Genomic DNA, 27,996 nt, shown 5'->3' with positions numbered 1-27,996 from the left:
TGGCTCGCGTCCGTCTCCTGGCGACAGCAGGCAGGTGGGTGCCGAAGGCCGGCACGGAACGGCAGTGACGCCGCTGGGGTTTGGCGGGGCGCGGCTGGGGGCTCGGAAGGGGTCACTGAGGGAGGGCAGCCTGGTATCCGCACCGTCCCTGCGGCTCGCCTGGGCGCGTCCCCGCGGCTCGCCTGGGCGCGTCCCTGCGCGCTGCCGGCCGCCATCTTGTACATAGCAACCGTTGCTAGGATCGGGCGGGCCCGGCTCCGCGGCGCTCTGAGGGGAGCCTGTGCTGTCGTTTCTGAGGTGAATTCCTGACTTCAGGAACAGGTGGAAGCGGTGCCCCGCTCCGCCGCACTGTGAGGGGAGCCTGTGCTGTCGTTTCTGAGGTAAATTCCTGACTTTGGGAGCGGATGGAAGCGGTGCCCGGCTCCGCGGCGCTGTGAGGGGAGTCTCTGGTGTCGTTTCTGAGGTAAATTCCTGGCTTCAGGAGCAGGTGGAAGCGGTGCCCGGCTCCGCGGCGCTGTGAGGGGCGTCTGTGGTGTCGTTTCTGAGGTAAATTCCTGACTTCGGGGGCGGGTGGAAGCTGGATCGTCAGTGGCTGCTGCGCCCGGCGCGGCGCTGCGGCTTCAGGGGGCTGCCCGCGGCCGCCCGGGCGAGAAGAGCGCGTCCGGCTGTGGCGGCAGGAGCGCGTTCTGCTGTGGCGGGAGGAGCGCGTCCGGCTGTGGCGGCAGGAGCGCGTCCTGCTGTGGCGGCAGGAGCGCGCCCGGCTGTGGCGGCAGGAGCGCGTTCTGCTGTGGCGGGAGGAGCGCGTCCGGCTGTGGCGGCAGGAGCGCGTCCTGCTGTGGCGGCAGGAGCGCGCCCGGCTGTGGCGGCAGGAGCGCGTCCGGCTGTGGCGGCAGGAGCGCGTCCGGCTGTGGCGGTAGGAGCGCGTCCGGCTGTGGCGGCAGGAGCGCGTTCTGCTGTGGGGAAAACCAGACCAGTTTTCTTCCATAGAGCTTGCAATTAGAATAGAAAAAGATGGAGATAAGCAAAGGTGCATGGAGATGAGGAGTGTCCAGTTTAAACACCTCAATTAATCGGTTACAGACTCACTGGAAAAGGTTCCATTAGTACAGTAATAGAATCAGAGGACAAGGAGATGCACCTAGTGACAAAAGTCAAACAACTGGATTTCTTTTGGCTACAGAGAAGGCAGAGGTTGCCATTCCGTTGGATACTTCTTCCCTTTGAAAAGCGTGGAGAGTCCTGCACCAGCTTCTCTTTCATCTCCACCACGTCTGCTTGAAACAGGTAATACCACATGGTGTTTAAAGAAAAGCAGTGAATGTTGGAGACAAAAGCTGAGAGTTTTTTTTGTTTTATCACTCACAGAATCATAGAATATTCAGGGTTGGAAGGCAAAGAGGGTGCTTGCCTTCTGCTGTGGCCATGAACTCGCCTCCACTCACCCCTTTCATTTGGACTTCGGTCTTCCACCTGGCCAGGACAGGATACAGGGACCCCTTGATCCTGGGTGCTGTCTGGCAGGGGTCCCATTTCTGTGCAGGGAGGGCAGAGCTTGGCTCCACCAGTTCATCTCCCTCTCACACTCCCTTACAGTCCTGAGCCTTTTGACCTCCTCTTTCAGCTCAGCCAGCAGGCTCAGCAGATCATTTCCCTGCTCACAGCCAATACAGGTGTGTTCTCCCTAAATGTCCTGCTTGCAATGGCAGTAGAGTTTCTACTTATGTCTGTTATGTTTTTTTTCAAACCACAAACCAGATACAATACAGATATACTTCTGTCAGTAAACCTCTGCCAAGAGCAGGTCTGCAAGTTTGAAAGTTGCCTTTTGTGGCAGTAGATCTGCTTGCATAGCAGGGCAGTGCTTCAGAGCAAAAGCAGGGTTATTCCTTCAATTAGCACTGCTTCAAAATAGCACTACGTTCTTACAGAATCACTATAGATTATTTTTTTTTCCTTGTAATATTTAGTTATGGATGATGGCTCAGTACCATTTTTGCTGGACCAAGGAACTACTAAAACATATCAAATACCTATTGGCCACCTGGACTACAAGTTTATTGAGAAATGCACAGATGTTAAATACCTGGAAAAGATTCTCAGGGTGTTAAGGTAAACATTTTATTTTCTTGCCTCCAGTACTAATTATGTTCCTGATCTGTAAAATTTGAAGGAACCTGTGCCTAAATGCTCTGTTTGTCTTGAAACTCTTGGTAACATTCTAACTTAAAAATTCAAACCCATGAATCATGTTAGAAGTGGCCAAACTTTTAACACTAGAAACCCATGTTTTGTTTCAACCTTCCAGAAGGTGTGAGCAGGTTAGTCCATTCTGCCATAAAGCCCTCTTGCTGGCTGTGGTCACTTCATAGAATCATAGAATTGTCAGGGTTGGAAGGCACCTCAAGGATCGTCTAGTTCCAACCCCTCTGCCATGGGCAGGGACACCTCACACTAGAGCAGGTTGCTCAGAGCCACATCCATCCTGGCCTTCGAAACCTCCAGGGATGAGGCTTCCACCACCTCCCTGGGCAACCTGTGCCAGTGTCTCACCACCCTCATGGGAAAGAACTTCTTCCTAACATCCAATCTGAATCTACCCATTTCTAGTTTTTTTCCCATTCCCCCTAGTCCTATCTTTACCTGACACCCTAAAAAATCCCTCTCCAGCTTTCCTGTAGGCCCACTTAAGATACTGGGAGGCCACAATGAGGTCTCCTTGGAGCCTTCTCTTCTCCAGACTGAACAGCCCCAACTCCCTCAGTCTGTCCTCATAGGAGAGGTACTCCAGCCCTCCAATCATCCTTGTGGCCCTTCTCTGGCCATGTTCCAGTACCTCCAGATCCAGTTCAGAGGCTGTGCATGTTTAACTTTTGCTGAAAATTAGACAACAACATTTTTCTGTGAGCAGTGTGATGACAAGTCTGAACTCTGTATGTGTGTGCATTGGATAGTGGTTGAAGGTTAACTCACTAGAATTTTCTGGTCAAAAATGTTACTAGGTGATAGTAGAATTCAATTGTAATAGGAGAGCAGTACTCTGTAGCCACTGTGGTGACTATGCAGAGACTTCACATGAAGAAAAATAGGGAGGATGCAGTGCAGTTTAATCATGTTTTTAACTTTGCTACCTTTGCATTTTAAAGGTCTGGGGAAGAAGGATGTTATCCTGAACTTACCTTGTGTTGTGAAAAGCGTATTGAGCTTCTAGATCCAAGGAGCAGAGCTCTAAGAAAAGCCAAACCTGCAGCCACAGCCTCTGACTTCACAGCTGAAGAATGGGAAACAATTAATGGTGAACTGATGGTACAGTAGAACTCCAGTTTATAATGGCCAGTGATAGGATATCAACCTTCCTCCTCTTGTGCCTTAAGTAGAATGTAATTATTTGATGAAATGATTAAATGACCAAAGGATTGTGTTGGGTTTTGTTTGGTTGGTTCCTTATTTTGAATGAATGTCACAGAATTTTTAATGCTCTGCTGTGTTTTGGGTTTGGTGGTTGGGTTTTTTTTTGTGGTAGATTGCTTTATATTCAGGAAAGCGAAGCTGCTCTTTGTCTTAATTAATTTCCCCACTAAAAGGGTTGTTGTAGACCATGAAATATATCTGTTCTACTGCTTTAAGGTACAGATACATTACTTGTTTATTTTTCAGAGCTGGGTGAGAGAAATGAATGAAGATGATGAGAAACCACAGCTGCTGAGAACAGACACTGTACATGACCCAGCAGATAGCCTGCCTCCAGTTCGTTGTTCCAGCAGCTCTCTTTCTGCTAATCAGGTATCTCCAGTTTTCTAGTCTATGCTAATTCCAGGGCTAAAATGTGGACATTATCTATGTACAAACATCTAGTCTTTGAGCCTTTCTCACAAGAGCTATTTTGTTAACCAGAAATTAAATCCCTGTCAGTTCCTTTGCAAGAGAGCAATTCTTAAACACAAGTGCCTCCTTAGTACATGGATGTGTCCTGTAGTAATGTTTCTGCCCAAGAATTTACTTCTGGAGCAAATCTCCATTAATACTCTTTTATATTCCTTGATTCACATTTCAAAGTGGTGTTTTAACCTATGAACTAGGTTCTTTTGGGTTAAGTTGTGTCAGGAGCTTTTCTCCAGCTGCCAGTAGGCTTTTGTTCCATGAGAGCAGACAGGAGCTAGTCCAAAGTAACTACCATGAGATACACACACATGGATGCTGGACCCTCTGCACCAGCTGTTCCACTCCATAGCCACTTCTATGTTGGGTTGCACTGGTGTATGTGTAGCCTTTTGTACCTTGAGTTGGCATTCCATCTTTAGCCATGCTTATTTAGCTAGACAGCATACTTAAATCTTCAGGACTACAGAATAAGCACTGACAGTTTTTCCTAGGTATCAGTTTCCTCATGGTCTTCTTTCATTTTTTCTTTTAATTCAGAAGTGTTTTTTTTCTCCTATTTTACACCATGCAACCAGTCAAGTTTTTATCACTGTTGTACTCCATACAAGGTTTAAATGTTAGTGTTGTATGTTTGTAATATCCAACAGGATGCATGCTAATGGTATCTCATGTTTCAGAGAGCCATATTTAGGAGTTTCCTCCTCCAAACATGTCATTTTGTCTAGCTTCCTGAAAGGCTGAGGACATGAAGAGCAATTCTGAAGTTCTACAATGTCAAAGTTTGTTTAACCTAACATTATGGATAGTCACAAGTGTTTACAGGAAGGGTCCCATTTGCATTATGTAAATGCAGGTGTTTACATCCACCTGCAGAATGATTTCCTTGTTGCAGTGCCACCACCACAGCTAGTTTAAGAAATTGCTGCTTCTTCCTTGGGTCCAGTTGATCACCTGCTCAGTCCAGCTGGCACAGATATTTAGGCTTTGTACTGTAACCACTGTCAGGTGTTTGTCTGGACACTGATAATTGTAAATCTGCAACTCTACAGACAATCACATTGGTCTAACAATGAACAATAAACAGTGGTCTAACAGTGAACAATGGAGTGCAAGGTAAGAGGAGGGCTGAATGGCCAGGACAGAGTGGAAGGGAATATTTTGAACTGGCTGTTCCACTGTGGAATACCTCTTTGGAACCACACCTTGCTATTAAGTATTGTTCAAGTCAACAAGCTGGGAGGGGCATATCAGAAGTACTCTCTCATGACTGAGGGAGAAGAGATGCCAAGTAGCAGGACAGTGGAGAGAAAGTGTGAGACTGAAGAGCTTCTCAGGTGGCAGTGATCTGAAGAGTGCATGCTGCTTCAAAGCAAGAGCAGTTCAGTCTCCAAGACTATGCTGAGGTTAGTCACAAGCAGTGTTAGCTACTAGCAATCTGTATTGCAGAAACAACACTTGTAAAATATGAATTTCCACTTTGAAGAATGGTCTTACAGGCTGACTCTTTCTCTTTCAGACCAAAACATTACAAAGCAAGCAAAGAAACAAGAGAAACATCCCACGGGATTACAGTGAATGGGACAAGTATGTCCAGTACTTGAAGTTGCTACTAATTCTTATTTACTTGTTTAGTGATGGAACTTGGTTGTTGGATTTGAAAATATTTAAGGTCAGCATTTCAGGCTACTGCAGCACATTGGTGAGATGTGGGGGGTTCAGAAGAAATGTTCTGTTAAAATGCAAATGTCTGGTGTGGGGGTGTCCCTGCCCATGGAACTAGGGACCTTGAAGGTGATCTTTAAGGTCCCTTCCAACCCAAGCCATTCTGAGAGTCTATGATTGTGGTGTTAACAGCTGAGAACAACATCATCTCTACTTTGCTACAGGTTGCTTGAAATATAACAAGAGAGCAAAAAATACAAATAAAAAGGTGATTTTCTTTCAGATTTAATTTTTCCTTTCAACATCTAAAGTGTAAAATCTGTGGAGGTAGATAGAATCAAGGAATTACAATTAGCTTCACTTATCCCAATTTTTAAAGCACTTCTAAGATTATTCAGCCTGGGCTTTTAAATTTGATCTTCTGTGTATTTAAAGCCACAATTCTAAATTAAAACCAAAACTGATGAATTCCTGCACTGAGCCCATAATAAATATTCAAAACTGCCTCTGCTTCAGGCAGAAATTATTCCTGTTGCCAAGCCTCTTGTAGAAGGCAAAGGCAACTTTTCATTCAATCCTACACAGACAAGCAGTCAGTGGAGTGTTTCTACATGGTGTGGGAATTGGTTGTTGCTGGCTTTGTTTTATAGGACTATGGCACTGGTTTCAAAAGCTGCCTCAGAGTAGCCTTGGAAGTGTCTGGTGCTGTTTCAAAATCTCTCTCACCTTTACTGTATGAGTTGCTTTGAAGCTGTTTCTTAGGTGCTTTGGCAGAGGTTAACAGAGCTACTGGACAGGGCTGGGGCTGAGACTGCAGCCACCGTCTGTGGAGATGGCAAGGAGGTGAGGCAGACATTTTCTTGGTTTTAGCCAGAAAGGAGGAAGAAGAAGTGAGGTAAGTACAAGCAGAAGCACATGAAACAAGAACACAAGGACAGGAGATGAGACTGAGCAGTGCTTTCCTAACTAGTCAAAGAAAATGGAACTAGGCCTTTCTCTCTCTTTCCCTTAGCTTTATAGTGGAAATACAGCATGCCTTTTGGTTAGGAGAAGAGTCTGGCTCTGCAGCATCACTGACTTTGTTATTTGTGTTCATTTAAGGCTCGATGTGGAAAAGGAGTGTTCTAAAATTGATGAAGACTGTGAAGAAAGTAACTCAAAAGCAAGAATTTTTAGTAGGCCAAGTCTACCTGTAATCCAAAAGAAAATAGACACCTCTGGTAATGTCTTAGAAACATATTTCTTCTGTAATTGTAATAACTGTGTTGGAGAGCGTCAATACAAATGGTAGAAGTAGATTATAGACTTCAAAGCCCCTAGAGATGCTAAAAGTTGCAAGGAAGTCAATTGAGCTTGAAGATTTATTTGGATAAGACCTAATCTTGGTGGAATGATCAGGGAAAATACTTCTGTTGTATTTAGATAAAGCAGTAAAGCATACATCTGCTATTCTAAACCAATGGCAGAGGCTGGCCAACCACTTTCACCTTGCACTCTCAATTGCATCCTATCGGGAGAATGTAGGTTTTGACTGTAGAAAATGAACCACAAATTTGTCTTTTAGCAATCCATGTTCTTTCAAAAGAATAATAAACAGGTGATGGCATTCAGCAGATTTGAGCTGGCAGCGTTTTGATCGCACTGTGCAAGCTGCTAGGTGTTCTGTAGAAATACTTTTTTTCCAGGCATGACACAGAAGGAGAAGATTTTCATTGCTACTCGTGAAAAAGAAAAGGGCAACGAGGCCTTTGCCTCTGGTGACTATGTGGAAGCAGTGACTTACTACGCTCGGTGAGGAACTACTGCTGGCTTCTTTTGTTTGAATGAATCTCACTCGTGAATATTGGTTTTAGAACAATGCAATTACAGCAACTTCTTCCTGGAGAAACCAGTGATAATTAGGTTATTTTCCAAAGGGCAGAAAGATTTGACAGAAGAATACTTCAATATCTCTGACAACAGAGATAATAGAGAAGTAGTGACAGGATGCAGTCTGCAGGTGTCACAGATTTCTGCAGCCTTTCCAAACCCACTGAGATTCAAGGGCACTTTTACACAAAGATACACTCTGTTGAGAAGCTAAGTTCATTACAGATTAGTTCTAATTAATCACATCAGTGATTAATCTCTTGCACCATTCATCATGTGCACCCCAGTTGCTGTTACTCCTCAGACATGATCCTGGTGCCTTTGAAGCTGAAGCCTGCTTGCAGTACCAGCCACACAGGTGGGTATTGGCCTGCACAATTCATCCACTGCTGCCCGAGTCTTTCCCTTTTACAAGCAAGATCAGGTTGAAGACCATGTGACCCCCTATTCTTCATTCTAACACCAAAGCTCTGTGGTTACTCTCAATACACTCAGAAGTTTCATTTGGCAGTTTCATTCAAGTCTACAGGAATGGCAGCAAGAGGTAATAGTGAAAGTGATAGGTGTGCCATGGCATCTTTCTGTGACATCGCAAATCAAAGCCCTGGCAAACCATCTCTGAAGATGGTAAATCCAGTTGATGGATAGTTGCTTGGGTCTCTCTGAAGGGGGTTCCTAACCACTCTTGTGGGTAGAATATCAGCATTGATATTGTTGTGATATTGTTTTCAGCTTCCAAGAGTGAAATGTTTCTGCATTTGATTTTGTAAGTACAAGCCTGCCATGGCCAACATTCCCTCTTTTCAGGAGTATATCAGTAATACCTACTGCAGCTGCATATAATAACAAAGCTCAAGCAGAAATCAAACTTCAGGACTGGGACAGTGCCTTGCAGGATTGTGAGAAGGTACTAGATATGGAACCTCACAACATAAAAGGTAAAGGAGAGCACAAACTTGACCTTCTGTGCATTATTTTATTTCTAGCAAATAGACTTCCATGTTGTTAATTGAGTTATTGAGCTTTAGATCAGATCCAATCTGACTAAGGAAAGAGAGTGGCCTCTCAAAATAATTCTAACTGTATTTGGGGGTCAGGGAAGCTTTATGCAGCTCATCCTGTATTTGTATCCAGTTTATGCTTTACACAGGTCAGTAATGCACTGTATCCCTTTGTAGCTCTGATACGCCGTGCCACTGTATGCAGTCAGCTGCAGAGTTACCAGACAGCTATAGAGGATCTGAACAAAGTGTTGTGTCTTGAACCAGGACATGCCCTGGCTAAGGTAAAGATGAGGGAATTCATTGAAAGCACAGTTTATGTTGTTGTTGAAGATGAATTTTGAAGACACTCAATCTTTTGTGCCAATGATCAGTTTTGCAAAACCACATAGGGGCATGTGGTGGAAATCAAGTCATAGAATCCTGGAATGGCTCATATTGGAAAGGCCCTCAGAGCTCATCTACTCCAACCTCCCCACCATGGGCAGGGACACCTCTCAACAGACATTCAACCTGGCCTTGAACTCCCCTAAGGAGGAGACATCCACAACCTCCCTGGGTAGCCTATTCCAGAGTCTCAGCACCCTCCTACTGAACAACTTCTTCCTCAGCTCCAGTCTAACCCTGCTCTCCCTCAGTTTCAAATCATTCCCCCTTGTCCTGTCTCTAGACACCCTCAGGAAAAGTCTCTCTGCAGCCTCCCTGTAGGATCCCTTCAGCTATTGGAAGGCAGCTCTAAGGTCCCCCTGGACCCTTCTCTTGTCTAGGCTTAACAATCCCAGTTCCCTCAGCCTATCCTCATAGCAGAGGTGCTCTGGCCCTTGAGTCATCTCTGTGGCCTTCCTCTGGACTCACTCCAGCAGCTCTGTGTCCTTCTTATGCTGGGGACACCAGAACTGGATGCAATATTGGAGGTGGGGTCCCACAAAAGTGGAGTCAAGGGGCAGAATGCCCTCTCTTGACCTGTGACCAGATCTTCTGTTCATTACTTGTGAGAATCTGTAGGCACTCAAGTCCTCTCTACTAATGTAATTTAGGTGCCTACAATTTTGCTGCTGTATGTGCTGCCACTGTCAGTGTCTTAGCAGATGGAAGTTAGTTGGAAATGTCTCTCAAAAAGCTCCACTGGGATAGGTGAGCTTAGCTTTGATATGTAACTCACATGTGAAATTCAAAAGGGTTGCCAAGCTTTTATTGTTAGAGTGGTAAAGTTGACCCACAAGTAGAAGACTTGGGTTCTTCAGGATCTTATGTGTATTATTTATTTTCTGTATATCAGTTACAATTTCTGTACCCATAAAAATGGTTTCTCCTATTGCTGGCTTTTCTCTGTTGCAGAAAAGTCTGTTAGAGATTGAAAAGAAACTGGGAAGTCTGAAGCCTGTAGCTGAGAGTCAAGGCAAAGGAAGAAGAATACTTATTCAAGATATAGAGGATTCAGAAGGTGATGGAGAAAGACAGGAAAATACAGAAGAGAGTGAAAGAAGCAGTGGAGATCGAGGTATGTCCTGTCATCCCTTGCTTAAAATCAGTGGGAAATGAGAGGAAATCATTGCCTTTGTTAGTGCAATGTTTATTCACACAAGTCATCTGTATTTGCCTCTTTGAAGACTGAGATTAGGTCTGAGTGTGAAATCTAGAATCCAGTTTTACTGCACACCTTTGGAATTGTTTATAGAAAGGGTACAGCAGAGCAGATGGAAAACACTGCTACAGATACCTACTGCCTGTGTCCTGTGTCATTTACACCTGCCCTTTTTCAGCTCAGTGAGGGATTTCTCCTGGTGTTTGAGAACATTTGGTGTTTCTTAGCTCTTTCTCTCATGCAGCTCTCCTGCCTTCCCATCACCACACTTTTCTTCTGCATTTTTCCTCCCTTGATTGAATCCAAGGGTGTACAAATGACCAAGTAGCACATAACTTGATTTTGTTATTTGCTTTGAAAACTATCAATCTTTTTCTCCCCCTGCCTTTTAATACAAGAGTTGATCTGTGTGCTCTGCAAGTATGTATTAGAGGCAAGCACCATGTAATTCTTGTGCTGTATGTAGTTTACAAGAAGTCCAAGTGCAGCTCCTGCTCCTGGATTAGTGTGTGTCTAAGAGTGTTGAGATGAAGCTGCTGGCACAATCGGAACACCTGACTGGGAGGATGTGAGGAAGCAGGGGCTACTGAGGCTTGCACTGGCCGGTTGGGTTTAGATTCAGCTGCTTGTCTGGGCTTCAACCCACAACAGAACAGCATCCCTGGGGTGATTTCCAGCCTTCTCCTTTCTGTTGGCTCTTCATGACAAGTGACTTCTGTGTTTTCTGTGGGCTGTGTAGGTCTTTCTCTTGAAATGAAATCAGCTTGTGGGTTTTCAAACTGGACATCACTTTAAGAATGCAGGATTGGTTGCACACAGACTTAAGGAGAATCCATATGCCCACTAAGTCTTCTCAGCTAAACCCCTGGGAGAACAGCTGGATCCTGTCCCTAGCTCACATATCAGTTAATTTGAGGTTGCCCTTCACTGGGAGCATTGGGGTGACTAAGTGCCTTCTAGCTCCACAGGAAGACTCCCATTCTGTTGATGAAAGGTTAGGCTTCTAAACACAGGGAAGATTATCAGCTGACCTCAGTGCCACGTGTTCCTGAGATGTACACGAGTGGGTTTGAGATGTGGGAGGCAGCTTCCTAAATTACTCTGTGTGTTCAAACTGAAACACATACAAGGTCAGTCCAGGATTTCAATCAACCTGATATATCCTGTGAAGAAAGAAAAGCCTGGGACTGTTTAGCCTGAGGAAGAGAAGGCTGAGAGGGGATCTGATCAATGTCTACAAATAGCTGAGGGGTGGGTGTCAGAATGAAGGGGCCAGGCTCCTCTGGGTGGTGCCCAGTGATAGGACAAGGAACAGCAAGCTGGAACACGGGAGGTTCTCCCTCAACACAAGGAGACAGTTCTGTATGGTGAGGGTGCCAGAGCAGCCCTGGAGCAGGCTGCTCAGAGGGCTTGTGGAGTCTCCTCTGTAGAATTTCAAAACCTGCCTGGATGTGTTCTTGTGTGATCTGCCCTGGGTGATCCTGCTCTGGCAGGGGAGTTCGACTCAATGATTGCTGGAGGTCCCTTCCAGCCCCTGCCATTCTGTGCTGTATCCTACTGTCCCTGCAGTAGTGGCCTTCCTGCCCTTAAATAAACAGAGCTGTCATCATCACAACTGCTAAGGAAACTTGAAGGATCAGCAGTACCTATATAAGGCTTTTTGATATTATGTTTAAATGAAGCTTTTTTTGGGAATGATTTATAAGCTTTTATCCTTCCTGTTCTATATTTGAGGAATGTTTTGAAGGGTTCAGCATTACTGGGCTGTTAGCTGTGTATCTAACACACAGCATCTGGATTTCAGCCTGGAAAATCAAAGCTTCAGTATTGTAATAGCCAGTGGTTAAAGAGTTAATGTCAAGGCGACCTCTGTACCATTCTGGCACTACAGAAGAGGGGTTCACGGTGTGCCCAGCAAGGGGAAAGGAGGATTCATAGTGATGCCTGGTGGGTAATAATTGCAGTTACTTGTAAGGACATTTTCTGTTCTTGGAAGTGTTTTCTGAGGCAAATCTTGCTAAGGTCAGGCCGCCTGGAGGATTGGTGCCGCGTTCCTTGGCTGCACACCCCTCTGCTGCCAGGACGATAGTTCCTTCTGATGATGCAAGCTCTAACTCAGCTCATTAACTTCCTCGTAGGAACCTGCGTGCCAGTGAGAGCGGAGGCTGCGGAGGAGCCGGCTGCGATGGGCAACGCGCAGAGGAAGTCTCATAGCAAAGGAGGAGGCGGCAAGGCGGAGGACAGAGAGGCACAGAAGCAGAAGGACTCCACCGAGAGCAGAGTGAAAAAAGGCAAACATGGGAAAAAAGCACAAAAGCATTCATCAGACCATGAGGAAGAAGCAAATGGCTATTTGCACAGCCACCAAGAGAGTGCAAGCCCCGAACCTGAGATCTCTGGGTCACACGGAGCAGAGCGTCAGTCGGCTGGTGGTGGCAGTTCTTCACTTCCTCCTGCTGCAGCAAAGCTCAAAAGTGAAGGAAATGAACTGTTTAAGAGTGGCCAGTTTGGAGAAGCTGTGCTCAAATACTCAGAGGCCATCGAGTATGTCACTGGCCTAGGTAAGTGTAACACCTTGTGCTTCACTCTGGGCTCACCTAGCCCAGCCTAGCCTTGGATTTTTGGCAGGAGTTACTGTGCAGTAAATTTCTTTGTCCTTTCAGTAGATGACATAAAATATATAAAGATGAGTGAAATAGTTCAGCTTCCTTGGGACAGAGATGTGTTTGAATAATTACATGTTCCAGGTGACATGATAAAGGAGAGCTCCTTACAGCTTTGCATTGTCAGCAAGCTGCATCGCTGCAGTGCAGCTTACAGGGAGCAAGTCTTTAACTCTTGCATGTGATTTTAGTAATGATCTTTGACTTTAATTGTAACTTCTTTTAGGAGAACAAAGTCCAGATGATTTAAGTATCTTGTACTCCAACAGAGCAGCATGTTATCTCAAAGAAGGGAACTGCAGGGACTGCATTCAGGATTGTAACAGGTAAATTGCAACCTCCCATGTAGAGCAGCAACATTCCTGATGATGACTAAAGCTTTAACTGATATGTTGTTATTGCAGTTTGACTTGGGACAGGCTTCAGTAAGGTCTGATTCCTTCTCTGAATGACAGAGATCTTTGCCAGTTATGTAAAGAATCACATGGAACCTAGGGAAGGTTGAGCTTACTGTCTGAGGGCAGTTGTTAGGCTTCTGTCTGCAGAAATGCATAGCAGGATTAGAATTCTTCATGTAAAAGCAGGCTCACTTCAGTCATTCTCTGTAGTAACTTACTTGTCAAAGCTGTGTTGAGCCAGATGCTTATCTACAGTGCTGGAAAATGCTTTCAGGCATCTGTATGGTTGTGGGGTTTCTGTGTTTGGTTTGTTGCTTTGGGTTTTTAACTACATGCTTGGCATAGTTATAAACAGTAATTAGGGCTGTTCAGGAGGTAAGCTAACATTCTTTCTGCTTATTATGGTTTGTAAGGATACAGGAGTTGGAGAATAGACACCTTCAATAAATCCCAAACACTGCCTTCCACTAAATGATCACTGGCTTTCTGGGTAGCTTTTTGTGTATTATCACAGATAGGGTTAGTAAGACTGAAGCTTATGGTTCAAAAGAAGGATCCCAAGACAGAAATCATATTAACTGATCAGCTGGGGTTTCTTTACAGCACAACTCAACTGTTAAACACCCTCCCCCTCCCCCCCAGTCTGAAAACAAATGATGCATATACCTTTGTTTTACCTCAATATTTGTCTTACCATATGGATTCTGCCTGACAGAAGAGATTTCTGAAAATGTCATCTGAAAAAGCAGACTTGTTAAGAAGTTTTTGTTAAAGTAGATGGCTGATAAACCAAGCTGGCTGATAAATCAAGGTGGCATGCTTGACAGCCAGCACATTTGGCTGTTTGGCAGGTTTGAAGTCTGGTAACTGAAATCAGCAATGCAAAGCTTTGGGGGGTCATATTCTCCCCATAGAATCATAGAATCAGCGTTAGGGGTTGGAAGGGACCTCTAGAGGAAGAAGAACTGCAAATGATGTAGGCAAAGGCACCACATGCTTGAACGCCCCCTAGATGTAGGCACAACGTAAGCTTTTGCTCTTAAGGAGCTGTTACTTCATTGATCATGGTGGTGAAAGCAGTTTTCCAGATGGAAGACAGGGATCTGAGTAACTGTGACACTAACCAGTGTCATAAGGTTGGGCTTGGTTGATCTTGGAGGTCTTTTCCAACCAAAAATGATCCTGAGATCCCGAGCTGTACGCCACTTCAGGTACTGATAGGAATAACTTGGTCCTGTCTGCCTTGGTTATGTCACAGAGTTCTTGTGTGCAGTTTTATTACTGTTGTTCAGAGACTGTTTCACTCCTGCACTTCCCCTCTGTTGTCTTCCCAGAGCTCTGGAGCTTCAGCCCTTCTCCCTGAAGCCTCTTCTGCGCCGAGCGATGGCCAGTGAGTCCCTGGAGCGGTACCAACAGGCTTACATCGATTATAAAACAGTCCTGCAGATAGACAGCAGCATCCAGGCAGCAAATGACAGTGCTAATAGGTAACTCCACTGACACTTTTCTGCTGGTAGTCACAGAAGAGTAGAATTTGGGTTTGTATTTTACATGCTGCCTCTGTTCTGTATCCCTCAGAGGCCATCACAAGTCATCACAGCTAGAGGACTGGCTGCTTTATTTAGTTGTTTTCTCCTCTCTTCACACTTCTCTGCCAGCAGCAGGTCACTTTCTCTTTTAAAAATACAATATTCTAAAGTCCTTTTTCACTGGTGGTCCAACTTTTGTTCTTTCCTGACTTGCATTTGATACCAGGTAAAGCAATGCTCTTTTCTCTGACATCTCTATTTCCTTTCTGTGTTAGCAGTCTTCTGTGGTGGTTGGAAATCCACGTGGTGTGAACCCCTTGAGCATGCTGCAGTTGTGTGAACACCAAAGTAGCTCCATGCAGTGGTTGTTAAGAGGTGTAAAAAATATAACTGAATATTAAGTGAAGTCTTAATGCTTCCAGCATTAATTCTTGCTGCCAAGAGAGGTCTCAGTTTCTATCATTAAGTGTTAGTAGTGTAGAATTAGTGTGTACACACTGTGGCAATTGTGTGCTCACCTGAGGTAAGCATTTAAGTGTGTGAAGGATAAGATTTTACATTCCCTTTTCTTGCCTTCTTTCTTTTAATGGGGGTGGGGAGGGGGAAGTATTTCTGAAAGCAGAACAGCCATTAACCACTGAGCAGGAACCCACATACAGATGACTTTTAACAGTGGATTCTGGTGCCTTTTCTGGTGTGAAGGCAAGGCCGTGCACACTTGCATTGTTACATCATTCGAAAGTCCCTCATACCTTTAAACTCTACCTGTTTAACCAGAGGTGACCCAAGGAGGTCATGGTACTTTATCACCTCCTCTTAGAAGTCTTATTCTTGGTAACACAACAAACTGTTGCTGACCCTGCTGTATCTACACCTGGACTGGTGAGGGAAGTGCTTGTCCTGGTAACCGATTGTTCCACTGTTTAAAAACTCCCTTGCTTATTTCATCTGCAGATATTCTTTTGACATTTTTCCTTGACTTGTAAGTGGCTTAGTAATGAGCTTATTTCCCTTCTTTACCTTAACACTCTTCCTTTTCTCCTCTCTAGGCCTTCCTTATGTTTTTAGCTTCACTGCTCATTACTCTTTCCTCCCTGGCAACCCATCACCTTATTTCAGCTGCTTCTTCCTTCTCTTCTGCTGGTAATTAATTTTTGCTTGCAAATTCTTAGTTTCTGAAGCATAGCCCTCGTGCATAACTGAACTTTTGCTCTAATTTCCTTTTTAATCTTCTATCATTTATAGATTAAACTGAAATTGTTTACCAAAGTATTCATTTCCAAAGTAAAAGACTGCTAAACAAGTAACAAAAGAATTATAGTTCCCCTCCTGCCTTTTAACCTAAAAGGAGAACCACAAACTGTAAGTTGATCTTTTTAATACCAGGAATATCAGGTCTTAACAACCTGGAGGATTGCTTTGTCTTGAAGTTGCTGCTGGAAGTTGGATGGTGATGCTGCAGGCAGCTGACAGGGAAAGCTCATCATCCTACCTGTGTCTGAGGGTGGGTTTCCCAGGTTGTAGTGAGGCCTGGCTTTTTACACTGATCTAACTAAGCAGGCCTGCCAAAACTTTTAGACTTGAAGAGGTGTTCAGTCTGATGCTTTTAGTAATTCTCACCTAAAGAGCAAGTAGCATTTAGAGTACAAAGCTTTTACCAGACCATTTTGCAACCAAATGGCAATCATAAAGGATGCAAGTACCTGCTTTAATGAGAAGTCAGCTGAGAGCAAGAGTCAACAGCTACCTGAGTGTTTGTCATGTTGGTTAGAGGATGTTTTATTGGTCCCCCTGAGGTGTTTTTTATAGGAATTGTAAGGACTGTTTCTTTGAGTGGTGTGTACCAAATCAAGGCAGAGTCACTTCCAGCAGGCTTGTAACAAATGGCCTTTCCCCAGCTTTGTGACCAGCAGTTCATTTCCTCCTGTCTGTATTTCCATTGCCTCGGGAGTGAGCCTTGCCTTATTTGCTTCCCACTGTAGACAGGCAGAAACTCTGGGGTGGGGCAATATGTTGATGCATTTCCATGGAGTAAACTAAAGTTTCATTCCAGTTGCCTCAGCTCTTTTCCTATCAGTTGGCAAACTGCATCAGGTAGCTTGGGAGCTTTTATTACAAAGTCCCATGTGAGTATGGTGCTCCACAAACAGATGGGTGAGAAACACCAAAACTGCAGGGTGGTTGGGTGATTGATTGGTGAGAAACAGCAAAACTGCAGGGTGGTTGGGTGATTGATTGGTGAGAAACAGCAAAACTGCAGGGTGGTTGGGTGATTGATTGGTGAGAAACACCAAAACTGCAGGGTGGTTGGGTGATTGGTGAGAAACACCAAAACTGCAGGGTGGTTGGGTCAAGCTAGGGTGGGGATGGTGGAGAGCCAATGCATTTGTCTCAGCTCTGCCAGAGGATGCCTGTGCTTTCTCAGCCAACCATGGCACACAGGCATGCATTGCTCAAAGGGCTCTGCTTGAATTACTGTATTACAAGAAATCAATTGATCATCCAATACTGCAGGAGTCTTTCTGTTGATTTGCATGACTTGGATCAGTTTCTTCATATTTTTAAGCCCATTCTGGCAAATGGAGAAACATTAAACAGGAAGCCAATGGAACCATGGCTTACAGTGGGATTAATTCTCACTGCCTATGGGAAATACCTACATGTAAAAAGTTGCCTTTTTAACATGAAGTGCACAGTTCTGTTCTCTAACAAAACAACCTGAGTAAAGCTTAGGGCTGTTTCATTTATGTTGGTGTGCCACCTTTTTTTTCCTTAACAACTGAATTCAAAGTATCACTAAAAAAAAACCCTTAAGTTTTACTGAAATTAGAGCAAAGCCTGACTTGGGCAGGATGCTCTGTTGGGATGGCCTGTGAAATGCTGCTTAGGAATGATACAGCCCCTGGGAGGGCACTGCAGCTGCCACACAGAGCAATGCTCTTCTTACTCACCAGGAAAACAACACAAGCAGCTACAGAGTGCTGTGGGATGTGGGATGGGATATTCTGTAGGTGAAGAAACTGACTTGGGTTTGGGGTTGTTTTTTGGTTAGTTTTAAAGGTGTTGCTCAAATATTTTAACAGAACAAAATTAGGCAAGAAAACTCATTGGGTAATTCGTGCTCTTGCTGCCTCATTCTTCCTGGCACATTCAAGTTTGTTGTTTGGGGGGTTGGGGTTGGGTGTGGATTCCTGTAGTCTGTTTTTTTACACCTGTGTTAGGTGGACATGCACCAAATAGCCAAATTCCAGGTTTATTGCCTGCAGCCCTGATGTGATTTGCTTTGTTACTTAACTTGGAATTGCCCTTTCTTGGATATTAGACTTATCACCAGTTGAACTCATTCTAAGATTAAAAGATGTGTATCTTACTATTATAGAATAGATTAATAACAGAATAAAACCAGGTTGGAAGAGACCTTCAAGATCATGGTGTCCAACCTATCATCCAACATCACCCAACCAACTAACCCATGGCACCAAGCACCCTATCAAGCCTCTTCCTGAACACCTCCAGTGATGGTGACTCCACCACCTCCCTGGGCAGCCCATTCCAATGGGCAATCACTCATAGTTAATTGATATTTTTTGGCTTTTTTTGGTTAAAAACCCCCAAACCCACAGAAACAGTAATGGAACCATGAAGTCTTGTGGCTTTCTTGGTGTTTGCTAAGTCTTTCTCCAAAGTGTATCACAGCAGTGGGAACCTCTCATTGGAAGTGCTGCCCACTCCTCATGTGCAGCAGTATTTGACCTGTCTGGGTGTGTGTTTGTTCCAGAAAGGCTGAACAGTTTGTGTCTGCTTTCTTGGCATTTTCAGAAGGGGATAAAGAATGATTGAGGGACAGATTTCTGATTTAATACCTACTTTGTGGCCTGCCTTGGTTATTTAAGAGAGTTGTTGCCTCAGAGGTTGCATTTGACCTTGGCAAATGGAGGTGTGAAGATATTGTAACCTACACTTGTTACAGATAGCAGCTATAAAGAGCTGAGAAAAGGAAACAAAATCAATGTATATTGGCTTTCCCCTATTTCTTCATGGCATGTGGCAGGCAGCATTTGGAGCTTGGTGGCAAAAGCAGGAATGTGCTTAAATATTTCCAGATGATGCTAAAGTCAGCTTCTTGTCTTCTGAATGCTAGCCTGAATACTCTAAAAGGTGGCAAAAGTCTGAATCTCAAATGAGTGCAATACTGCTGCCTGGTGGGGCAGTCTTTTTTGAGACTTAGTCTCAAGGATCATTGGTTGGTTTTTGAATGACTGGAACACCACCTTGCTTAACTGGAGTGTAAGTCCTTCAAGCCTGGGTTAAATAGATGATGGGGCTTGTCTTTTGCAGGATAACAAAGATTTTAATAGATCAGGATGGCCCCAGGTGGAGAGAGAAACTGCCACCAATTCCAGCTGTCCCAGTCACTGCTCAGCTGCACAGGTGGGATGGAGGAACCTTGGCTTCAGAGGACAACCCAAGAAGCACTGCAGACAGCAGCAGTGAAGAGGAGCTGCAGAGGAACCGTACGTAGAGCTAAGGCAAATCCCTGGACACCAAAGAGAATCCTGTTAAGTGAAACATGGATGCAATTGAATCATGTCAGAGAACATAGCTAAGACCTGTAGTCTAAGCCAGGAGGATATGCAACAGCTGATGTGGAGTTTAGGAGGGAGGACAAAGGTGGAAGAACATGATTGAAAGAAGTTTATTTAGGTTTGTTCAGGTTCTTCAAAGCACTTTGTTGCATACTCATGAACAGACTGTTACTGCTGACTCACTGACCTCTGTGATGTGGTGATTTGCTTGTCATTGGCAGTGTAGCATAACAAGGTGGATAGCTGCTTGCAGAAAGAACATTAGATCAAATTATGGCCACCTTGGTGCGATGGTGTTGATCTGGAAGGCTCCAGATCAAGCACTGAAAACAAGATTGGTATCTCAGTGGGGATACACTGCCCCTCCTCACCACACAGAGGGGGCAGACAGAGGGAGGTGAAACTGCATTCCCATTGTTTCCAGCCAAATGGTTACTCTGCTGCATGGGGAAGTGTCTGTTGTGCCAGTGTTGTGCCAAATGTGGCTGTGGTGGCTTCTGCCTTTCTTAGAGGACAGAAATGGCCATGTGCAGACCTATAAAGATACTCCAGTTGCTGGGCATTTGTTCTTAGTCTGGGTAGAGTCTTCATCTCCCTTTAATGAAGTGACCTTCTTAGGTGACACTGTGATCCTTTTGTACTGCAGGTGAGAAGGCTGAGGAGAAGTTCAAGACATTAAAAACTGAAGGGAATGATTTTGTCAGGATGGGTAAATATGAAGAAGCTGTAAACAAGTACAGTGAGTGCCTGAAGTTAAACTCTGAGGAATGCACCATCTACACAAACAGGTAAAGATCCAGAATCTAACCCTCTTTGGGAGACAGCAATAATGATATTGTCCCACTGCAAATACAGACTCTGCATCCCCTCAGTCCCTGGGGATTTGTCCCCTAGCTGCTGACCATTTCTGATGCCATTTGGAGCAAACCACAGCAGAAGCACAGTCATACAACAGGATTATTTTAAAGGTTGACCTAATTCTGCAGCATAATTCTTTATGCTGTAATCTTATCAGCTTGCACAAACTAAGAAGGATTTGATTAGGCCACTACTTGAATGGGAGACTTCCAAGTACTGCTGTGCAGAAGCAGTATTGCTTGTTTAATCTGCAGCACTACTTTACCCAAAGGCAAATTGTGTGCTGGGTTGCATCCAGAAGAGTGTGGGCAGCAGGGCAAGGGTGGGTATTCTGCCCCTTGACTCTGCTCTGCTGAGACCTCAGCTCCAATCCTGCCTCCAGTTCTGGTGTCCCCAGCATAAGAAGGACACAGAGCTGCTGGAGTGAGTCCAGAGGAAGCCACAAAGATGATCCAAGGGCTGGAGCAGCTCTGCTGTGAGGAGAGGCTGAGGGAGCTGGGGTTGTTCAGCCTGGAGAAGAGAAGACTCTGGGGGGACCTTAGAGCTGCCTGCCAATAGCTGAAGGGATCCTACAGGAAGGCTGCAGAGAGACTTTTCCTGCAGAGGGTGTCCAGAGACAGGCCAAGGGGGAATGGTTTGAAACTGAGGGAGAACAGGGTTAGACTGGAGCTGAGGAAGAAGTTCTTCAGTAGGAGGGTGGTGAGACTCTGGAATAGGCTACCCAGGGAGGTTGTGGCTGCCTCCTCTCTGGCCTTCAAGGCCAGTTTGGATGAGTCCTTGAGCAGCCAGGTCTAGTTGAGAGGTGTCCCTGCCCATGATGGGGAGGTTGGAGATGATCTCTGGGGTCCCTTCCAACCTGAGCCATTCTGTGACACTCTATCAGCTGCCCTACTATCATGGGCTCTGCTTTTAAAATACTTAGGTGGCTGCCTAACTTGAAGCATTGAACCAGACTGGAAGTTTTGCTTCCTTGCAGTTGTCTGTCCCTCTCCAAGCCTGTGCAGTGATGTTGTTAACACTTCCTGGCTTTGATGTACTTGCCCAATGCCACGTTGAGACTGAAATGTGTGAAGTATCACAGTTAATACTGATGACTCAGATACTGTTGGCACTACAGCACTGTAGACTTGACTTTTATTGCAGTGTATTCTTTTTTTCTGTTAGAGCTCTCTGTTACTTGAAACTGTATAAATATGAAGAGGCTAAGCAGGATTGTGATCATGTTCTTCAGCTAGAAGATTCTAATATTAAAGCTTTTTATAGAAGAGCTCTAGCGTACAAAGGATTACAGGTGAGGACAAAGACCATGGCAGGTATTAAGCACTTCTAAACTTGCTTATCCTCTTCAAAGGTGATCAGGTAGTTGCAGCCAAGGGGGGAATACACAGCAAACAGGCAGTGCTGCTGAGTTTTTACTTTGCAGAGCATCAGGCACAGATGAAATAGTGTGTCCATGTTTTTGCAGCACCAGCCCTGCCTGCTGGTGTGTGATCACTGCAGAAACCAATGAGCTTGGACTGGAGATGCATCCACCCAGCTTCAACTTCATTCTAATACTCTTCTGGGGACCCCAGGCTGCTTTTGCTGTCAAGGTGCTCCATGTATCTTTGCTGATGACAATGGGTTCTCTCCAAGTCTCTCTTCACCTACCCAGACTAAAAGGTCAAACTGTCTTGTGACATCTGCTCATATTTGAGCCCTAGTCCTATTAAATCAGGGGGTTAATCATCTCTGTTCTCTCTCTCCCTTCCCCAAACATGTTACAAACCTTTGTCAGTGATCCACTTTCTCACCCTGGATGTGTCAGCACTCAGCCTTTTCCTTCCCATCACACAGGGGTGGTGTTTGTCTTTCTCCCTTGTTGCTCTTTATAACTGGAGGTGAGCACTCCAGGCATCCACCAGGTTTCAGCAGCGTCCATCAAACAAATACTTCCCTCAGGCCTCCTTTATGTTTGATGTCTTAAAAAGTTACCTGATTATCTCTCACTAATCACCTGAGGACAGTCTGCCTGTGCTTAGAAATACACTGAACTGTTCTCATCCCATGTCAGCATTCAAGTGGAAGCCATAGGAACCACAGGAGCTTCTGGTTGTGATTGCTTTGTTCCTCTGGTACCATAGCTGTGAAACTTTGAAAGCTTGCTCTGACTGATTACCAAAGAAGTTGCAAAGCTTTGGTTTTGAGTAAAATCTTTCCTGTAACTGTACTCAGCTACCAAGTATTAATCACCTGTTACCTTCTTATATTGTTGGAGTTGAAAAAGATAAGTCTGAGGCAGGAGCTCCCAAAGCCTTTTGTTGTGGTTGGATTTAGTGCTTCCATTAGTGCTAATTCCAGGGATGTGGGTGATGTGTAAAAACAGAGGAGGAAAGAAAAGTGATTTGAGGCTGAGAGGTGACTGTCTAATGAAGAACTGTCAGAGCTGAAAGCATGCAGTTTGGCAAAGGCCCTGAACTAAGCTGCAGTGGAACTGAATGTAGTAGAGTGGGGATTATAGATTTACTGAGCTGCAGCTCAGGGAAGATGAGAAACAAACAATTCCTCTGTGGCAAATCAAGTGGCTTGCTTTGGGTGCAGGCATCTGGGTGATTTGGCTTGAGAGCTCTGTCAGGAAGCAGTCTGACATGCAGGAGGGCTGGGTGCCTGCTGACCCTTTGATTGCTTTCAGAAGCCTCTGCCAGAATCTCATTTCTCTGTGGTTGTGACTCTTCACATCTGTAATTCAAATGGCTTACCTTAATTATCATCTGCTCTAATTAAAGCAGTCTGCCCCCTTTCTGCATTCACTTTCCAGACACTTACTCTTCCTTCATGGTACAGCAGACTTCAGTTCATGTACAGACTTACTGCAGTGCCTCTGCAGCCTGAGTACTGGTCCTCAGCACTGAGCATTCTGTGTAGGGAAGAGAATGTGAGGGCCTTGGCCAGCAATGCCTTTGGTACAGCTGAGGTGCTGAGCAGACAGCTCAGCTGGTACAGGAGGGTTTGTCCATGATAGTATGAATGACTTACAGTGACCTTATGGTACTGCTGGGGACCAGAGAAAACATGAGATCCTTCACACAAGTGCATGATGCTCATCTTTCACTGTCTGTCTGGTCTCCTGCTCTTCACTGCTGTATTTCAGCCTTATTTTTGCTACTCCAGCCCTCAAGGTATCTTGACTTTTCTGTGACATATTCCAGCCCTCCTCAGAACTGATGCCACTAACCTTGTCTCTACAGAAAACATAGTCTAAGAATTCTTAATTCCTGATCTCCAGTTTTGAAACATCCTTGTCATTTGTTAATGCTTTTAAGTCAAACTCAGGCTCAGTTTCCTTTGCCCCCCTCTAGGGACCCCATACTTAGAGTATTGTGATGTTCCTTAGCTGGAAGGGACAGGCTGGGAGTTCAGATTGCTTTTCCTGCTGATTTACTTATTTAAAACTTACTTTCCCTTCTACCTACAGAATTATCAAGCCAGTGTTGATGATTTCAACAGAGTACTCCTAATAGATCCAGATGTCCTGGAAGCAAAAAAGGAGCTAGAGGAGGTAACCCAACTGCTTAACCTTGGCAGCAGTGCTGTGGCTGGCAGTCAGCAGAAGCAAAGGAAGAAAATAACCATACAAGAGGTATTGCTCTTCACTTCTAAAAGCAGGCACTGCAGAAGCCACACATTTGAAGAGACAATGCTACAGCTTTTGTTTTGCACTTCTTAGCTGTAGAGCTGGGGGGGTGGGGGTGTGTGTGAGGTTGTATTTGTCCTGGTCTTCTGAGGGCCTTTAGGCAGGATTCTTGCATAGAAAGTGTCAGTGTCCACAGCTCTACAGCAAAGCTTTGGAGTGCATTCAGAACCAGAGCAGAAATGGACAAGTGTCATTTAGAGGACAGTGAAGTTCAGGATCTGCTCCTTGCAAACAAAAGCTGCTTAGACTGTGACAGACCTGTTGTACAGAATGCAGCTGCCAAAGAGCAGCTTGGCTTTTGAAGTCCCTGCTGCTGGGGAAGCCCCTGGGGCTGTGCTGGCAGAGGTGCATGCTCAACAGGCCTGCCAGCAGTGACTTACTGGGCTGAAGAACGGAATCTTACCTTAAAGAGCAAGAGTGTGGGGGAGCAGCTGTGAAAGAAATCTGTGATGTGGTGGTGTGTGCTGGATCCAAATGTCAGCCTTGCAGTGCTGGGGGGAATTAGGCAGGAATAGGATTTTCTGTCACCTGATGGCTTTGGGCTGTAGCTTTGCTGTCCTTTCAGAATGTGGGGCTTTCCCCCTGTCAGTTTAAAATACACAGCTCCCAGGCTGCACAGTGACACTGCCATTTGCTGCTGGCATTGCCAAGCAGTGGCCTAAGGGGTAGTGCAGCCCTGAGGACAGAAACTCTTTGCTTTATTGGAACACTTCACTGGGTGTGCTGTAAGCTGGGGTAGCCTTGGTCTGAGCTGTGACAGAAGGACCTGCAGAGTGCTTGGAGGAACACTTAGAGGAAGCTACTGCATTGCTCACAGCCCAGCTCACCCTGCCTGCATTGCTGGCAGTGGTCATTTTCCAGGGGTGGGGCAGGAGCAGTTATCTTTGCTGTGATAACTACAGCTACCCCCTTACAGAGCCCTCCCTGTCCTCTGCTGTAGTGCCAGACAGCCCATGAAAACAGACTGCAGAGGAAAGTGAGGAAATGAGAAGCTGGGATTTAGCAGGACTGCTTCGTTTTAACTAAGCTGTAATTATACAGAAGACAGCCAAGATTTCTCTCTTCATAGCAGAAAACAGAACAAACTGCCTGTGAGCCCAGGGTGGCATTTCCCAGCAGGGACTGAGCTAAGCTCCCCTGTGCTATGCACCTTTCAGACCTTCCAGAACACTTGGCATGCTCTGAAGAGAGATTCCCTGTGCTCCAGAGTTGTGGAATTACTCTGAACTGACTACAACTCCTACTTCCACAAGCTGGAAATAGATTTTAGTAAGTGGAGTTAAACCCAGGGTTAATTTTCCAGGGACTGGTTGATGAAACTTGAGCCAGGCTGCAAACTCTGGAGAAGCTCAGTGGGTGCCAGGCAGTTGGACCACGCTGAGCTTTCTCCTTCCACAGCTCCACATTGCCTGCATGCATGCAGTCCACCTCGGCTTTCTCCTGGGGGTCTTCAGCTGGCTTTCTACAGTGGAGTGGCAAGCAGGGAAAGGAAGTGCCCACTGTGCACTTTAGACTACATACCTGTAAAGGTGACCTAGGGCAGAAAAGCTGTGTCATAAGAGATGACAAAGGTGGCTACTTTCTCCTGCCAAGGGTGAGGGGCTAACTTGAACGAGTGACAAGGCTGATGGGAACATGCATGCACTGCAGCAAGCTTTGGGTTATCCACACAGGCACATTAAAAGGATCTGCTGCCATTTTCTTTGTGAAGGTGACTGATGACCAGGAGGAGAGGCAGTCTGCCACAGCAGAAGATGTTCTGACTGATGCTGTTACGTCTAAGGAGGCAGATCAAAAGGCTGGGCCACTGAGGACCTCTGAGAAGCTGCCTATTTCTGAAGCATCTAATGCCTATGACTTTGGGCAGATGGTAAATGCAGTGAACACCACGAAAGATAAAGCTGCTTGTGCAGAGCTTCTGACAGTTACTGAGCCAAAGAAACTGCCAGCACTGATGAGCAACAAGCTTGAAGGAGAAATCTTTCTGATTTTCATCCAGTCCATGGAATATTACCTGGTTGGAAAGGATCCTGGCCTTGTCTATCAGCACCTTTTCTACCTGAGTAAAGCAGAAAGATTCAAGGTAAGAACCTGGACTGGATGGGTACCAAAGCTGCACAGGAACCTAAGGGAAACTTTCCTGTCACAAAAGGGAAGGATACATTGATTCTTATTCTGGGCAACACAATTTCAATCACAGAATCCTGGAATGGCTCAGGCTGGAAGGCACCCCCAGAGCTCATCTCCTCCAACCTCCCCACCATGGGCAGGGACAGCTCTCACTAGACTTGGCTGCTCAAGGCCTCATCCAACCTGGACTGTAACACCCCCAGGGAGGTCAGTCACAACCTCCCTGGGCAGCCTGTGCCAGAGTCTCTCCACCCTTCTTCTTAAGCTCCAGTCTAACCCTGCTCTCCCTCAGCTTCAAACCACTCCCCCTTGGCCTGTCTCTAGACACCTTCTGCAGGACAGTCCCTCTGCAGCCTTCCTGTAGGACCCCTTCAGCTATTGGCAGGCAGCTCTAAGGTCCCCCAGAGTCTTCTCCAGGCTGCCCAAGCCCAGCCCCCTGAGCCAGTCCTGAGAGCAGAGCTGCTGCAGCCTCAGTGGAGCTCAGGGCTCATTATAAATTCTTCTTTTCCTTTTTCCCCAGGTGGTGCTGGCCCTTCTTAGCAAAACTGAGAGAGAGCAGGTGCAGCACCTGTTTGCTTTGCTTGCTGAAAGCCACAGCAAGCAGTACTCCCTGGAGGAGCTGGAGAGCCTGAAAGAGGTTTATGAACTTTAGGAAGTGAAATGTTACTGGTTGCATGCATAGAGGCCATGTTGGTAAGGTGGAGGCAGGAACTCTGCAGCCTTGCATGGGTTGAGTGGGACTTACCCAGAGTGAATTCCAGTTTGGCAGCCTGTGCAGATCTGGAACTGGCTCTCTTTGTTGTCTTGTAGCTGTAACCCACTTTTAGTCTCTAGGATTTAATGTCTTGGTGCTCAGGACCAGAGCTCTTACAGGCTGACTTTAGATAGGCTGTGCTGATTCCATGGACAGACCACACTCCACAGGGCATGGGTGATGGGGAACACCTAGGTGGTACCAGGGAACGCACTTTAGGCCTCCTTTGGTGTGTCCTGTTCTGAGGTGGGTGTCCCTGTGCCAAAGGGGCTGCAGGATCTGTGGGGCAGGAGGCAGCTTGGCTCAAAGTTTACACAAAGTATTCTCCATGTCCTGCAGCTGAACTGCAGCAGGCAACCTGCTCCTTTGCTCTCCCTGCTCTGTGCAACACAGGATGAAAGGGGTTTGGTGAGGTACAGCTGAGCAGCAAAGGTGAAGGCATGGCAGAGCAGCTGGGCATGGAATAGTTTGAGTCAAAATCATTAATTACCACAGAAATTGCTGTTTGAAAGGCTGATAACACAGGAGGCATTTTTAGAGCAGGGAATTTTTTCCTGTGTGGAAGGACTGCTGGTTAGCCATGAGAGTGACACACAGGGGAGCAAGTGGCTGCACTGAGCCATGGGAGTACTGGCCTCTGGCTTTTGGTAGCAGATGATGGGAGAGAGCAGCTAGGTGTGTTTGCAGACACAGAAAGCCAGAAGGAAGCTGACCCCTTGGTTTCATGACTGAGGGTTTATTTCAGACAGCACTTTAATGGTTTGTAGTCAATTCTGACAGCTCCTCTTCTCAAGATGAAGCTTCTTAATGTCTGAAGGCCTCCAATGCCTTCTCTGCACACGTGATCCAACTGCACAGAGGGCATGAGGAATGTTGTTTGACTGAAAAGGTCTCTCAGGTCTATGCTAATTTAAACAATAAAGCTTTTTTCTCTTGAAAAGTACAATTCTGGCTTCTTGCTGCTTCTACACTCTGAGAGGGGGAGCAGGAGTTTTGTCCTGGAGTGCCTCTTGATTCCTGCTCTCTCTACAGCTGATGGGTCCACGGTTTAAATGTCCTCTTTTGATGAGGCTGTCGTGTTCAAGAGAGATCTGTCCCCCATCTGCCCCATGCACAGCCACTTGGCCACCACAGTGCCAGCTCTATTCTTCACTCCTGCTGGCAGGTTTGATCACAGCTTAGGTATCAGCCTGGAGGCTGGCAAGGGCATCCCTTGTGCCCCTTGCTGTGCACATCCACTGCATCATTTTGGTTGACAAAGATCTTTAGGATGGTGAAGCCCAACTGTTACCCAGCTCCACCAACCTGCCCTCCTGTGGTGGGTTAGCAGTGGAGCCAGAAGGGTTATGCAGGAGCTTGGCACATGGGTGCCAGCCTCATAGCCTGGGACCCCTGCTCTGAGACACTGC

The 27,996-nt window shown here is 45.8% G+C and overlaps 1 protein-coding gene across 1 annotated transcript; it reads left to right on the top strand.

The window, feature by feature from the left end:
• Positions 1 to 19: 19 nt before the first annotated feature.
• On the top strand, positions 20 to 27,533 carry SPAG1 (sperm associated antigen 1). Its single transcript, XM_068161146.1, has 20 exons — positions 20 to 34; positions 1,181 to 1,284; positions 1,968 to 2,109; positions 3,144 to 3,303; positions 3,655 to 3,780; positions 5,396 to 5,463; positions 6,643 to 6,761; positions 7,227 to 7,332; positions 8,218 to 8,348; positions 8,589 to 8,695; positions 9,750 to 9,912; positions 12,135 to 12,557; positions 12,886 to 12,985; positions 14,392 to 14,544; positions 18,925 to 19,100; positions 19,819 to 19,960; positions 21,195 to 21,321; positions 23,485 to 23,649; positions 25,415 to 25,786; positions 26,354 to 27,533. Exons 3-20 carry the CDS (start codon positions 1,970 to 1,972, stop codon positions 26,483 to 26,485), a joined length of 2,910 nt encoding a protein of 969 aa, XP_068017247.1. The 5' UTR covers positions 20 to 34; positions 1,181 to 1,284; positions 1,968 to 1,969; the 3' UTR covers positions 26,486 to 27,533.
• Positions 27,534 to 27,996: the final 463 nt, after the last annotated feature.

Source organism: Melanerpes formicivorus, unplaced genomic scaffold, assembly GCF_026170545.1.
Source record: "Melanerpes formicivorus ecotype bairdi unplaced genomic scaffold, bMelFor1.0.p_v2 SCAF_56, whole genome shotgun sequence".
Lineage (NCBI taxonomy): Eukaryota > Metazoa > Chordata > Aves > Piciformes > Picidae > Melanerpes > Melanerpes formicivorus.
This window is presented reverse-complemented; position numbering and strand designations above follow the sequence as displayed.

Excerpts from the sequence above, each read along its gene's own strand:
- SPAG1 (XM_068161146.1), top strand. The coding sequence starts at position 1,970 with ATGGATGATGGCTCAGTACCATTTTTGCTGGACCAAGGAACTACTAAA. Across the intron at positions 6,762-7,226 it reads AAAGAAAATAGACACCTCTG|GCATGACACAGAAGGAGAAG; the intron begins GTAATGTCTTAG and ends CTTTTTTTCCAG. Across the intron at positions 21,322-23,484 it reads TAGCGTACAAAGGATTACAG|AATTATCAAGCCAGTGTTGA; the intron begins GTGAGGACAAAG and ends TTCTACCTACAG.